Source organism: Vulpes lagopus, chromosome 2 (genome assembly GCF_018345385.1).
Source record: "Vulpes lagopus strain Blue_001 chromosome 2, ASM1834538v1, whole genome shotgun sequence".
NCBI classification, from domain to species: Eukaryota; Metazoa; Chordata; class Mammalia; order Carnivora; family Canidae; genus Vulpes; species Vulpes lagopus.
Window position 1 is genome coordinate 66717930 of NC_054825.1, and position 15010 is coordinate 66732939.

General features: G+C 41.0%; 1 protein-coding gene across 1 annotated transcript in view; it reads left to right on the forward strand.

Moving 5' to 3' along the window:
• The window catches only part of SHC4 (SHC adaptor protein 4), a 127713-nt gene that overhangs the window by 26387 nt on the left and 86316 nt on the right, over positions 1-15010 (forward strand). Inside the window, exon 2 of the mRNA XM_041745191.1 lies at positions 12782-12852. Coding sequence (XP_041601125.1) covers positions 12782-12852 — 71 coding nt within the window. The remainder of the gene's footprint in view (positions 1-12781; positions 12853-15010) is intronic.

Below are 15010 nucleotides of genomic sequence, written 5' to 3' on the forward strand. Positions count from 1 at the left end.
TTTGGATTTTTAAAATATATTCAATTCAATCACTGGGTGTTATATTATGTGATGGCAAATTGAATTAAAAAAAAGAAAAAAGATGTTGGCAGCCCGGGTGGCTCAGTGGTTTAGCGCCGCCTTCGGTCCAGGGCATGATCCCGGAGACCTTGGGATCGAGTCCCACGTCAGGCTCCCTGCATGGAGCCTGCTTCTCCCCCTGCCTGTGTCTCTGCCCCTCTCTCTCTCTTTCTCTCTGTGTGTGTCTCTCATGAGTAAATAAACAAAATCTTAAAAAAATAAAAATAAAAATAAAAATTTAAAAAAGATGCTTCATATAAATAGAATCACAAAATAAAAAAATATATATTCAATTCAATCAACCAAAGTATATTTTGAGGGCTCCTGTCTGCCAGGCAGTATTCTAGGTATTGAGGATAGAGCAGTATCAGCTCTTTGCTACTTATAATGGGTTTGGGTGGATGGGTGGAGGACAGATGCAGTGTAGTATCTTCAGGCCAGAAGTTTTCAGTTCCCTGAGTTCATTTTCATTTTAAATATTGCCCCAGACTATAGCCATCATGGAGCATGGGGCACTTCAGGAGGGTAAGCATCATGGGTAAAACTCCTACCTGACCCAGGTACCATGGGGAAATTGCTGTCAGCAGATGCCTCATCCATAGGAGGTACTGATCTGGTAAGCCAGTGTCTAACGTCACTATGTAGTATCTGGTACTTTTGAAAGATGCTGGGCTTGGAGTCTTTCCTAGATCGTAAACTTCTCCAGGCCAGGGAGATAACATGAAATATCACAGCTTGAAGCATAAAGAGACGTGGGTTCTTCTCCATTAACCAGCTCTGTGGCCCTTGAGCAGAACAACAAACCTCTGAGAATCAGTTTTCCTACCTATAAAAGGAGTGTCAGACTCCTACCCAGGGGTATCGCAAGGATCAAATGAGATAACACTTATGAAAATAGTGTAAATCTCTGTGTCCAAGCACGTGGTTGCATAGGATGGCTCTTCTGGCCATGCCCAGCTGCAGAAAGAGCTGTGCGAGTCTCCCCACGCGTGGGTGTCTGGTTATTCCTGGGAGAGGTCATAGCCCTGCAAAAGTTCTCACTGTGCTTTTTGCCACAGGGATGACTTCCAACTGAGTGACTGTGTCTGTGCTCAGGTCTGTAGGCAGAGATGAAACCTCTCTCAGTTCAAAAAAATCCCCGTGTGTAAGGGGTTCTCAATGGGAGTAGGATTGTTGGTATGTGACACGGCATAGCTGCCTCATGTGATACAGATGGTTGTCATGCTTTCCTTGCCCACAGATGGCCAGTACTTTTTTTTCTTTAGACAAATTAGAAGATTTCTTTGGCCAATTGTAGATAGCTCATACCCAAGTCTATTAGAGTGTCATCAGAGTGCCAACCAGATCAAGATCTTTATTGTTTATCTGGGTTTCTGGCACTCAGGACATTCTATTTGCAGGATACTGGATTGCCCACTGCTGTCAAAAAGAAACTTTTCTTCTGAATCAATTTAAAACTCCCCTTATTTAATTCTAAAATTCCCCAGGAGATTACATTTAAGACGTTATCAGCTCTGCTTGCCTTAGAGGGACTTTAAAACAACAGATGCTTCCTCCATCTGCTGTGGGCAAAGGAGTGTACTTAGTTGGGAAAGAGCATAGGAGATGAGGGTGGCCAAGGGTTGCTGAGCTTTACCCCCTTCACAGCCCTGCTTGGCTTGGGCAGGAACCCTGCCGAGGCAGCTCGTGCTTTTGGAAGAAGTAGCAGAACACGCAACTTACTTTTAGAAGATTTCATCTTTGTAAACATTGAGGACTCGGGGTTGAAGTATCTTGGTTGCCAAGACCCTGAGTGTGAATGAATGAACGATCCCAGATATTCAGGTTTTTGAACCTGGAGCAGGAGAAGGAGCTTTCAGTAGGGTAGATATTTGGATTTTTTAAAATATATTCAATTCAGTCAGCCAAAATGTGTGTGTGTGTGTGTGTGTGTGTGTGTGTGTGTGTGTATTTGAAGTATAATCAATCAAAGTGTGTTATTTTGAGGGCTACTGCGTGTCAGGTGGCATTCTAGGTGTTGAAGACGGAGTGGTCTCCACTCTTTGCTGCTATGTTCTAGTTGGAGGGGGAGACAAGCAACAAGCAAACAAATACACAATACTGTCAGCAGTAAGTGCTCTGGAGAAAAACAAATATAAGAGAACAGAGAATGGTAGAGAAAGGGAAGGTGTCAGCTGCTCTGTGTTCTTGGATGCAAGTTTCAAAAGTCCTGCAGGATCACTCTAGGAAAAGTCAGTCTTTGCCAAGACCACTTGTGCCTCTTTCACTGAGGCCTGTCTTCTTGTTGTCTCAATGAACCCCCCCGAAACCTGCTCCCCAATGTTGTTCCTTGTTCCAGGGGAGGGGCCCTGCAGCCCCATCATGTACCTGCTCCGGTTTTCATTAGATCGTTGCTGTACTAAACAGGGAAGAACCTTCCATTCCCTTCTCATATGACACACATACAGACTCAACTCTGGTGCAAGGAGGGCTTTGACCGGCTTCACTTCAGGATTATTTTAACCGGCAACATATCCCTTTAAGAAAGAACACATTACAGATGGTCCAGTTAGGAGGCAGGTTATTTTGAGACTTCCTGAATATCATTTCTTGGCTACTTCATTCAAATAAATCATTTATTGCACTGTAAGAGGTGCTGGTGAATAATGATGACTAAGACTCACTCCCTGCCCTTGAGAAGCCCATGGTCCAGCTGCAGGCATAGACATTTAAGAAGATAAATTGCAGCACCACTGGGTGAGTGCAACCTTGGGGTATGTATGATCAACATGCTTTGGGAGCCCAAGGGGAGAGCAATGAACTCTGCCTCAAGAGTGCTGAGGAGGATGTCAAACAACTTTAATGATTTCTGATGCCTCATTTATTTATTCATTATCCATCCATTCGACCATATTTCCTGCATAGTTTAGATCAGGGTCACACAATGCCTTGCAGATAATGTTTGTTTGGCCTGTTATTGTTGCTTGGTAACAGCTTTATTGAGATGTAATCTGCATGCCGTACAATTCACCTGTTTCACGTGTGCAATTCAATGGTTTTTATTTTTATTTTATTTTATTTTATTTTATTTTATTATTTTTTTTAATTCAATGGTTTTTAGTATATTCACATGGTTGTGCAAATACCTCCAATTTTAGAACATCTTTATCAATCCCAAAGGAAACCCTGGACCTGTTAGCAGTCACATCCCATTCCTCCAAACTTTCCAGCCTTCCTTTCTACCTCTATCAGTTTGACTACTCTGGACATTTCATATACATGAAATCTTGCAACATGTGGTCTTTTGTGATTGCCTTCTTTCACTTAGAATAACGTTTTCAAGATTCCTTTATGTTGTAGTGTGTATCAGTACTTCATTCGTTTTTATTGCTGAAAGGTTTTCCAATGCATCGTGTCCTTTTTATTGATCTATTTATCAGCTGATGGATGCTTGTGCTTGGTGGTTTCTACTTTTTTTTGCCATTATGAATAATGCTGCTATGTACATTTGGGTGCAAGATTTGGTGTGGACACATGTTTTCCATTTTCATGGGTATTTATCTAGGGGTGGACTTGCTAGGTCATATGGTAATACTAAGTTTAACTTTTTGGGGGAATTGCCAAGCTGTTTTTCCTAGTGACTGCACCATTTTACATCCCCACACTGTATGAGAGTTCCAGTTTCTCCACATCTCTGCCAACACTTGCTATTTTTGGTCCATTTGTCTGTTAAATGAAGGCCATCTCAGAAGGCATGAAGTGGTTTCTCATTGTCATTTTGTTCTGCATTTCCCTGATGAGTAATGGTATTGAGCATCCTTTTGTGTGCTTAGTGGCCATTTAAATATTTTCTTTGGATAAATATTTATTTAGATCATTTGCCCACTTTAAAAGTAGGTTATTTGGGCAGCCCGGGTCGCTCAGTGGTTTAGCGCTGCCTTCAGCCCAGGCATGATCCTGGAGACCCAGGATCGAATCCCACATCGGGCTCCCTGCATGGAGCCTGCTTCTCCCTCTGTGTCTCTGTCTCGCTCTCTCTCTCTGTGTGTCTCTCATGAATAAATAAGTAAAATCTTTTTTAAAAAGTAGGTTATTTGTCTTTTTATTATGGAGTTATAAGAGGTTTTTTTTTTAATGTATTCTGGATCCAAGTCCATTATTAGATATATCCTTTGCAAATATTTTCTCCCATTTTGTGAGTGGTCTTTTCATTTTCTTGGTACTATCCCTTGAAGCACAAAAATATTTAATTTTTATGAAATCCAATTTATCTATTTTTTATTTGCTTGTGATTTTGCTGTTATATCCAAGGTCCTGATTTTTGCATATTTTCTTTTATCATTTTAATTCTCATACATAGGTCTTGGATCCATTTTGAATCCATCCAGTTTATTTCTGCATTATAGTGTAAGATATGGGGTCCAGTTTCATTCTTTTTTAATGTAGATATTCAGTTGCTCTAGCACCATTTGTTAAAAGACTATCCTTTCCCCTTTTGAATCATTTTGGCATCCTTGTCAAAAATCAGTTGACAGTAAACATGAGAACTTATTTCTGGATTCTATTTCCATTCCTTTGATATATGTGTCTATCTTTATGCAAACCACACCTGTTTTGATTGTGTTTTAGGGTAGTACGTTTTGCAATTGGAACATGTGAGTCTTCTAAATTTGTTCTTTTTCAAGATTGTGTTGGCAACTCTGGGCTCATTGAATTTCCGTATGAGTTGTAGGATCAGTTTATCAATTTCTGCAAAAGAAGCCATCTGGGATTTTGACAGGAATTTAGTTGATTCTGTAGATTAATTTTGACAACATAAAATCATTTGATGTATGAAGGTGGATGTCTTTCCATTTATTATGATCTTCTTGAATTTCTTTCAACAATATTTTATAGTTTTAAAAGTATAAACTTTGCATTTATTTAATTTTTTAATAAACATATTTTTCTTTTTGATTTTGTTACAATGGAATTGCTTTCTTAATTTCACTTTTTGATTGTTTATTGTGACCTATAGGCTTTTGAAATTAGGAAAACTTACAGATAAAGTCTAATTTCTGGCTTCTCTTGAAAAATCAGATCTGGTTTCCCAAATAGCAACAAAGTAGTTGAATGAGTAGTTTCGGTTCTCTTCTTTTAGGCCACTTTGTTCTGAGTGTGTCTTCATCATCTGGCTACTTTCTTATATCTGAATTAATTCAGTCATTAATATCATAATTATTAAGCACTGAATTTTTGACCTTTATGATTGTGCTTTTGGGAGATCTAAGTTAGATGAGATTTAGTTTGGATAAGGGATTAATGTTATCTAAATATTTAATGTGATTATTTTTGTATACACATCTTATCCTTTCTCAAAAGATATTCAAGTCACATCTTATTCATCTCAGGAACATTGGTGAGCTACACTCTACACTGAGGATACAAAGAAGAAATAGACACAATTTTTGCTTAAAAGAGAGATATACACATTGATAAAAAGTGCTATACAGGAAACTAGAGTTTTATAAAAGGTCTGCTAGTAGTCCACAGAGTGTTCAGAGGAAGGCTTAGGAAAGGGAGTGTGGTCAAGACTGTGGGTAAGGAAGGGGGAGAAGAGGAGAGGATTCATGAAAGAAGTGACCTTTGCAGGAGATAGTTGGGAATTTGTCCACCTAACTAAGAAATTTGGAGCTTTTCCTAGGGACTGCTGTTTTCTCTAATGTGTGGTTCTCGGACCACCTGTAGCAAAATCACCTGAATGCTTATTAAAATGCAGTTACTCAGGCCTACTGAAGCAGAATCTCTCAAAGCGCAGGAATTTCTTTTTAAAATCTGCTCTTTAAGTTTCTCGGGTGACTTTGAAGTTCTATACATTTGAGAAGCTAATCTGAGGATGGGGGCCCTGTAAAGATTAAGTGTGAATGGAGTAGGATAGGATGGAGTGATATCATGCCAGATATCACTAATCGTTAGCTGCATTGGGAAAGGCAGATTCAGAGGGTGGGACAGCAGAGATTCTGTTGTAGTGGGGGTTATATTCAAAAGTCAGCCACTAAGGTGAAATTCAGGTAGAGAAATTTCACTAAGGTGAAATACACTGGGTGATCCCTAAAATCTCCTACATCTGTGTACCTGGACTGTCAAAGGTCAAAATCCCTGTCTTACATTTTTGTCTGTATTAATACGAAGGTCCCCTTTCCCTGGGGCTGTTGAGATCAAGATCTAGTTTGGGGAGTAGGGTTTGGGGCTACAGAGCTGAACAAAAAGATTGATTTCTTGCTTAATACCAGCCAAATTAATATGGTTCATTTTAGGTACATTGAACATGCACACAATGCAGTTCAGAGGCAGAGTGCCCAAATGAGGATTGTAAAAATTGGGGCAGGGTGTGGAGTTGAGGAAAGAAGACAGAGCAGATCCAAGAATTGAGATGGAGCTTGAATTGGCAGGGCTTGGCCCCTGATTGGATGAGGGATTTGAAAGAAAGGAAAGAATTGAGTTTTCTGGCTCATGTAACTAGGTGGATAGTGATCATGTAGCTTGAGATCAGAAATGCAAGTAGAGGAATAGTTTGGGTTTACTGAATTTGAGATGCAATTGGAATGAATATTCATGTGATTATACTGGTCTGTATCATGTGAAAGAACTTGGGTTGAAAATCTCTGTGCCACCAGAACCCAGGTAATAACTGAAGGCATACATGGTAGAGATTGATTATGGGACTGAGGTAGAACTTGGACATCAGAATTTTCTAAGCTTCCCTGGTGATTCTAAGATGCAGATGGAGTTGAGAACCGATGGTATAGTGTGAGAGAAGGGACCATTGTTTAAAGAAGAGACAGGTAAAAACAAGGAACTAGCAAGGTAGACTAAGAAGGAACAGTCAGAGGATGATGATGAGGAATCAGAGAAAATGCTCTCATGAGAGCCAAGCAGGGAGAGAGGGTCAGAGGAAAGAGAATGAGGTGAGTAGAGGTTAGCAAGGGCAATGTTCTAGGCAGGTGAACCGGCAAAACAGAAACCGTTCACTAGAGAAGACAAGGTAACTGGTTTGCTCAGGCAGTTTCAGGAGAGTTCTGAGGCTAGAACTACTACAGTGAGCTGAGGCATGAATAGAAAGAAAGGAAGTGGAGACAATGCCTCAAGATTATGAAGAGAATGTCCTCCCTCCAACTCCCCTTTCTTAGTGAGAAAGACTAGAAGTTATCTAAAGGGAGCAGAAAAATCCTGCAGTGTCTTTGGGCCACATTGATGGCCTCTACTATTGTCAAACATTTATTGCATGAGGGTCAGACCCTTGTCATATCACACTTCATCATACACTGTTCTTCAGTGTTCTGATAGTTTCAAAGTGTCATTCTTCCCTGTCTTATCACATGCAGGGCCTATGCCTGAAACCTTCTTATGAATGATAGTCGCCTATACTAGCACAGGGGCAGGGACAGTCTAAGAAAGAAATACTGTATGCCACAGAAAAAAAGAGATTTATTAATCCTGCTTAATAATGAATGAACTGTGCTTCCTAGAGGTTAAGGTAGGCTTTATTTAACTTTTAAACTCTATAACAATACTACCTATTTATTAAGAAAAAATAAACAGTATAAAAGTATAAAGTAAAAAGTAAAACCTGCCTCTCTCCCATTCCCAGTAGTAACCAGTGTTACCTTTGGTATCAATTTCTTTATTTTTTTAAATATTTTATTTATTAATTCATGAGAGACACACAGGGAGAGACAGAGGGAGAATCCAGCTCCCTAAGGGAAACCTGATATGGGACTCAATCCCAGGACCCTGGGATCACGACCTGAGCCAAAGGCAGACGCTCAACCACTGAGACACCCAAGTGTCCCTTTTACCAGTTTCTTATGTGTCCTTCAGACATTCTTTCTGAGGATATAAGAATATATATCCTTTTCCTTAGGTAATATGGTCAAAGTCATCATTCTATAAAAGAGTCGGTATGAGCAATTCTGATAAACTAGCTATCATTCCTCCTCTCTGAAAACCCTAGTAATTTCTTCAAAGCCCAAGACACACACAGCTATGAATAGGCTGTTCACCTCTCCCTGGGAGCAAGTGGTTGAAGCTCAGACAGTACAAAAATATTATTGCTGCCTTGGGGCGTGAAGAGAGAGCTTGAGCTAGGAGTTAGGTAAGCTGTCTGTCAGGTGCTGAATAGGAAGTTTGTCTGAGCACTGCTAAGCTCCACTACTTTCTCACCACCCTTGTATGCCTCTAATAAAGGTCTTCCGTGTCCTCTCAGGGTCAGGAATTAGGGAGTGTCTTCTGTTTCATGTGCCACCCCCTGTAGTTCTCAGAAGAAGCTTGATTCATTCTGCTCTCACAGCTGTGGCCCCTGGGCTCATCTCACTGCTACCCACTTCAGTAGACCAAAGGAAGGGTCAGTGGGATCCAGTTCAGTGACCCTTTCTGTTTTTTCTTTTCCTGTTATACAAGACTTCCACACAGAATCCCAGAAATGGGCTACAGGCTCTGGGATAAACCCTGATTCAGTCTCACTGAATAAATGAAACTGAGCCAGGCATTTCCCTTTAATAGACCTTAATGCTTCCACCTACTAAATGGAATTAACAATAATGACTAAACTCATAGAAAGAAAAGATAAATAATCTCTTTCATGATTCTCTTATCCTTATGAGGCTGGGTTTCTTTTCTTTCCTTTCCTTTCCTTTTTCTTTTTCCTTCTTCTTTTTTTAAAATGTAGGCCCCATGCCCAGCGTGGATCCTAACATGGGGCTTGAACTCATGACCAGGAGATAGAGACCTGAGCTGAGATCAAGGGTTGGATGCTTAATGACTAAGCCACCCAAGTGTCCCTGAGGCTGGGTTTCTTAAGAACAGAGACCATATCTTATTCAGATCCACATTTAATAAATGAGTGGGAGGTATTATCATTCCCATTTGTACCTAAATCAATAAACCAAATGTCTCCTTTCTCAGGACCTGACATTCAACCACTATCTGCTTATGTCATTAGGTACCTAAACAAACAAGTGGACAGATTGTCTTTATGCACTGCCCTCTTCCTGCTTCCTCATAGCAATGGTTTCTGAGTGAAATGGACTATGTGAGTTAATGGGAAGACCAAGTCCATTCTGGGCTTTGGGATACTTGTGAAATATCAGGCACTGATTCCCTCCTATCATTTTGCTCAGAGTGGCTTTCTCAACACAGGCCTGCTGTGGAAGGGGAAATGTACTCATTGTCATATCACCTCAGGCATGACTCACATTTCTTCAGAAACTTCAGTTTATCACAGTGAGGCTGACAGAAGGTGTCACCTTGTGTCATTGCCGACAGTCAAGTATATGGAGTAAAGTAGAGGTTTCGGTGAAGCAAAGGGGATTGGAAGCAATGCCTGGATCTGTCTTAGAAGGAAACAGAGGAGGTGGTTTTTGCCATGAAGTGTGATTAAGAACAAAGCCTTGGGAGAGTCTCTCTCTCTCCCTGTTATCTGTCTCCCCACTAAAAACCCCTTTCCTCACTAATAAGCCACATCCCACCATTGGTGATTCATGTCACTGGACTGAGAATCACCCTCACTGTGACACTCTCCCTCACATGGATGTTGAGCCTCATTGGCCTTAGAGCATCTCTATCCAACTGACTCTGTTTGCCTTCTTTCCCATTCCTATCAGATACACAGCCTGCTCTCCCTTCCTGTTAAATTCCTCACCATCAACTTTATCATCTTGGGCTCTCCTTTATCATCCTGGGCTTTCCTCCACCCACTGCCGCTGGACCACCCGAGGAGGAGGGCACACTCTCCCCCGCCTCCCACTTAACTACAAAACCTCTTCCATGTAGGTCATTTGTTGCCAATCTCTAAGATGGGGACAAATGAAAATCAGAGGAAATGGCAGAGAAATCCAGAAGTCTCCCAAAGGTATCAGCCTAGTTTATAGTTCCTGAGTCTCCTTCTGAGTCCTCTTTTCTCCTGTATGCCTCATTTATCCCCCAGGATGAGAGACCAGTCAAACCTTCACATCCCTCCATCTCTTCTCTCCCTCTGCTCATTTTAAAGACACTGCTGGAGTTGAACAATAGAAGCTTTTTTTCATTCTTCCAACTAGTATTTATTGAGTATCAATATGTCCTAGGCACTGTCCCAGGTTCTGGGAATACAGTACTGATAAGTGTTTATAGTCAAGGGAATAAAGACAAGAGTAAACAAGTAAGCTAACAAGCAAACCCGATAATCATGGCATGAAGGCGACAGGTGAGGCCTGTAATGAAGGGTGACAGAAAAGGGCTTCTGGAGCAGTGATATATAAGTTAAAACCTAAAGGATGAGAAGGAGTCAGTCCTGGAAAGAGATGAGGGAAGAGCAGGGGAAAAGGGGAAAGGGAAAACAGCAAGTGCAAAGGCCCTGTGTTTGGAAAGAGTTGAATATACTTGAGGAACAGAAAGAAGGCCAGTGCGGCAGTGACATGTATGGGGGAGAATGACACAGATGAAATTGTGGGGGGAAGCAGAGGCCAGGAAACATAGGGTCTGGGGGCTTATAGTAACACATCTGTCTTGATAATAAATGCCGGGGGTTTTAAGCAATGGGGGGACATGATCTGATGTGTATTTTTGAAAAATCACTCTGGTGGAAAGTGTAGGTGGAAAAACATAGGTGTTTGTTTATATTTTCAAAAAATATGTCTTGGGCTGGTTACTAAAACCTCATCTTAACTTGATGATTTATAGCTGAAGGGAAAGATGACACCCACCTTTGTACTGACCAAACCTCCTGTGGGAATTGAACATGTAGCCACGACCTGTATCCCAACTGTGTGGGGAGTTCATTCTTTCCAGGGTGAGGGGTGCAGGAAACAGGGGAGCAGGAGCCACATTCTGAAATGGGAGAAGATACTGAAAGGCAGGAGGAGCTAGAGCAGCCAGTGAGGGTATGAAAACAATCTTTTTAACATACCTCAACATGGAGCTTGGACCCTTGGGACCTCCTGTCCTGATAGTTTCTGAGAGTTCTGAGTTTCCACCATATCCCCCAAATCCAGACTTCCATTCCTAGTAAGTCTGGAACTCTCTAGACATCACCCACTTTCCCAGTGTTCAAGCTTTGGGGAGTTAAGTGTGATTGGGATGGTATAAAATGTTCAAAAAGTTTTTTGTGTGTCAATACTCGAGACCCAAGAGGAGTTGACAAAGGCATCTGGCTGAGAATCGCCAGGTGAGTGTCCTGGCCAGTGTGCCCTCCCACTAGGCTCTAGGCAACATTTGGTAGGCTGACTTGCTGATAGGATGCTAAATCTACAGAATTTGCTCAGAAATACTATAAGAAATATCTGAGGAGGCATCCCCTGGATCCTGCCATCTTTCCACGGCGCTTTTGCCATTTCCAAGCAGAGGGAGGCTGGAAGACTTCCAAGGAAAGCTACACAGGAAGGCATATAATTTCCAAGGAACTGACAGATCACTTTCAATCAGTCTGCTTGGCTCTCATAACATTTCCGAGCTCATTCTCCGAGAAACACTCTCCCTTGTCAGCTAAGGCTCTGCTAAGAGGATTTACTCCCACGGCCTCACTTGGCAAAGCTACACAGAAGACTACTAAGTCTGCATCCATCCCTAGGCTTAATTCTTCTCCACCATTCCAGAATCCAATTTTCAACTGCAGGCTTATCATTTCCTGGATACCCCACCAATGTCTTTCAGTCAATGGGTCCCAAACCAACCCATCATCTTTCCCTCTCCTGGTTTTCCTGTTTCTGTTCATGGAATCACTGTTCCCTCTGCTACGCTGGCTGGAAACATCTGAGTCATCCTTGACTCATCCTTGTCTCCAATTCTCTAGATCAAATCAACTGCCCAATCATGTAGTATCTGTTTCCGTGATGTCACTTGAATTTGTCCCCTCCTTCCTATTGCCACCATCTCTCCTTGGTGGCTCTCGTTACTTCTCCCTCCACAGGGACTCCTCACCTTCCCCCTCACTAACAACCTACTTCCATACTGCTGCCAACATATAGCTTCTCACGCACAGACTGACCACATCGCTCTTGTCCCCGTGGTTCTCACTGCTGTCGCCTTAAATATAAACTGTCTTTTAGCTTATAAGGCACAATTCCTTTTCAAATACTCTGTGTTTAAGGTAAATTTACTAATTCCTGCTGTAAGACATGACTCTTTTCTCCTTTCTTTTGAACTCTCTTAGTAAATGATCTTGTGAAAAAGTAATGTCTTATATTGCTGAATTCTGTATTTATGCGGTTGTATGCTTGTTTTATCTCTTTAGAGGCTTCACGGTTCCTGTATTATTTGCCTCACATAACAATTGAGTACATGCATGTACCTGGTGCTGTTCTAAGAGCTTCACCCATGTGAAAATATTTAACTCTCAAAACAATTCTAATTGTATCCCCCATGTTACCAGGGACAAAACTGAAGTGCAGAGAAGTTGAGGAATTTGCTGAAGTTCCATAACAAATAAGTGGCAGAGCCAGGATTCACATTCACACAGTCCAGCACCAGAGCCCAGGCTCTTAACCAATGAACTTACATCATCTCTGTTACCTGTATCATAGTTTGGATTTAGTTGGTGTTTTATAAAGAGCTGAGGCTGAAGCCACATGTCCATTAATGGTTAGAAATATCAATGGTAGGCTGAGCATGCCAGTGTAAATTGATATCAGAAGCTGGCTTAAGGTGTTTCCCAGGAAATCACTCTAAAGATGAGAAACATCATTGTGCTATTTTCTTCCTAATTATTCTTTTTTTTTCCTTATTCCAGTACATGGGCTGTATTGAAGTACTGCAATCAATGAGGTCACTGGATTTTGGAATGAGAACCCAAGTTACGAGGTAAGAGAACAAAAAAGTGAGTGGCTTTGAGAACCACAGTTTACAGTCAGAATAGTTTCTCCCTGTGGGAATTTCTTGCAAGCCTTCAAAGTCACCATGGGCTTTTATTTATGGCTGGAAGGTAGGACATAGCTCAATGACCTAGGATGAGTGGCTCATCATGTGAAAGATTCCCCAGTGTGTGGTGGAGCATCTGTATTCCATGTAAAAACTGATAAGATGATGTAGTCATAGAAATAGCGATTTTATGGGTACCAAAAGTATTTAAGTGTATTCTTGGCCATTAAACATTAGAGAATCTCAGACCTTTTGAACTAAGTAGCTGAAAAGAAGATCAGGGAAGAGCTTTCTGTATCACGTTCTCCCCATTTACAAGACATGAGAACCTGAGTCTTCCTCCTTTATGTACAGAGAGCTATATGGAAGAGTTGAACCAGGGGAGCCTTACCCTGCATAGGGGAAGAACCATGTACTACTGTACACAGAGCATAAGTCAGAAGCAGACGTATAAGGCATGGGGTCTGAAGGTCAAGTTCAAGGCAAGAATGGAAAGAGGAACAAAGAAGTGCCGAGACTGGTACCTGGGAGAATTGTGAGGTGAGGGGATAAGGTGAGAGGACTGGGTTGATGTGAGTGATTCAGGATGAAGCCTCAGGCATCTGTTCTACATGGTGCCACTGTGTGTCTCAGGGACAAGCCACCGTGCCCATCTGCATCTGTGGTTGCACACTACCCTTTCTAAAGGTGAATGTTCTCATTATGAAGACAGGAAAACACTTCTTAATGCTCATCCCATGAAATTATAGGTGTAGGAAAAGTGTCATGTGGTTCAAAGTTTTGGGAAAAGGAATAATATTGCTCTCTAAGAGAGTGTAGTATACAAGATAATATTAAAAACCCTGAGAAGTGCTGTGCAGGAGTTTAAAGAATTCTATCTCAAGATTGTCTAACTTATTTGGCTCCAGAGCCCTTTTTTCGTGTAAGGTAAATGAACATCTCACATATCCCTAGGGCTCCATGAAATGCACTTTAGGAAGTGCTATTTTGGACTCACTATGATGCATTTTAATCTGTCTTCCCAAATTTCTCACTGACCCTCAGTATTCCCTATGGTGCCACATAGATGAAATTTAATTCTACTTTTGTACTTTTGGTGGCCACCTCAGTTCTTGGCACATGGAGAGGCTCAATGGAGATTTATGGAATAAAAATATGGTTCCATCTGGCTACCTCCCAGGATTTGGAGATAGCTGCATTTCTTCTCCTCTGAGTTTTCTCTTTCTCATTCTCAGATCCTTCACCTATTCTGCAAGTGACCTGGTATTTAGATGACTTCCTCTGCTAGTATTCCTACTTTGGATATGTCCAGGCTTTATTTTCATCCTAACGATCCTTAACCTGGAGAAAAACCTTTCTCCCAATCCTGAACAGATTACAGATGAAAAAAAGAAAGTAGCTACCCCGGGTACCTGGAATGGAGGCACAGGGCAAAGAAATGCCCATTTTCCTTACCAGAGGATGACTGATTTTTTTTTCATTCATCTATTCATTTTCTTTCATTCACATATTTATGGAGTGCCGATTAAGTGTCTGAAACTGTACTAGAATTAAGGATGCAGAAGTTTCTGTGACCTCATGGAGTTTATGTTCTAGCTGGAGAAGCAAGACTATATAGCAAGGAAACAAATAAATATACAATATAGGTTCATGTAGTAATAAGTGCCATTACTGTAATAATAAAGCAGGGTAAGAGAGTAGAGATGGGGGGCTTTTATTTTTTAATTTTTAATATATTTTTGTATAGTTGACACACAGTGTTAAACGTTAGTTTCATAGTGATTCAACAGTACTTTATGCTGTACTCACCACAAGTGCAGCTACCATCTGTCTAGGGGCTGGGCTTTTAAATTTTATTTTCTAGCTATAAAAATACTGTGTGGTTACTTAGAACATTTGGAAAATACAGAAAAGTATGAAAAAAGAAAATCATTCATAATCTCACTTAAGGTTATGTCTACTAACATTTTGTATTTTGGAATACCTTTCCAGTCCTTTTTCCATATATGAACTTTAAATGATTTTTATAAAAAATCTGGGAAATAGTTGATATTATTTCTACCATCCTGAGCATTTCCCTGTTGCTAAATATTCACAACCA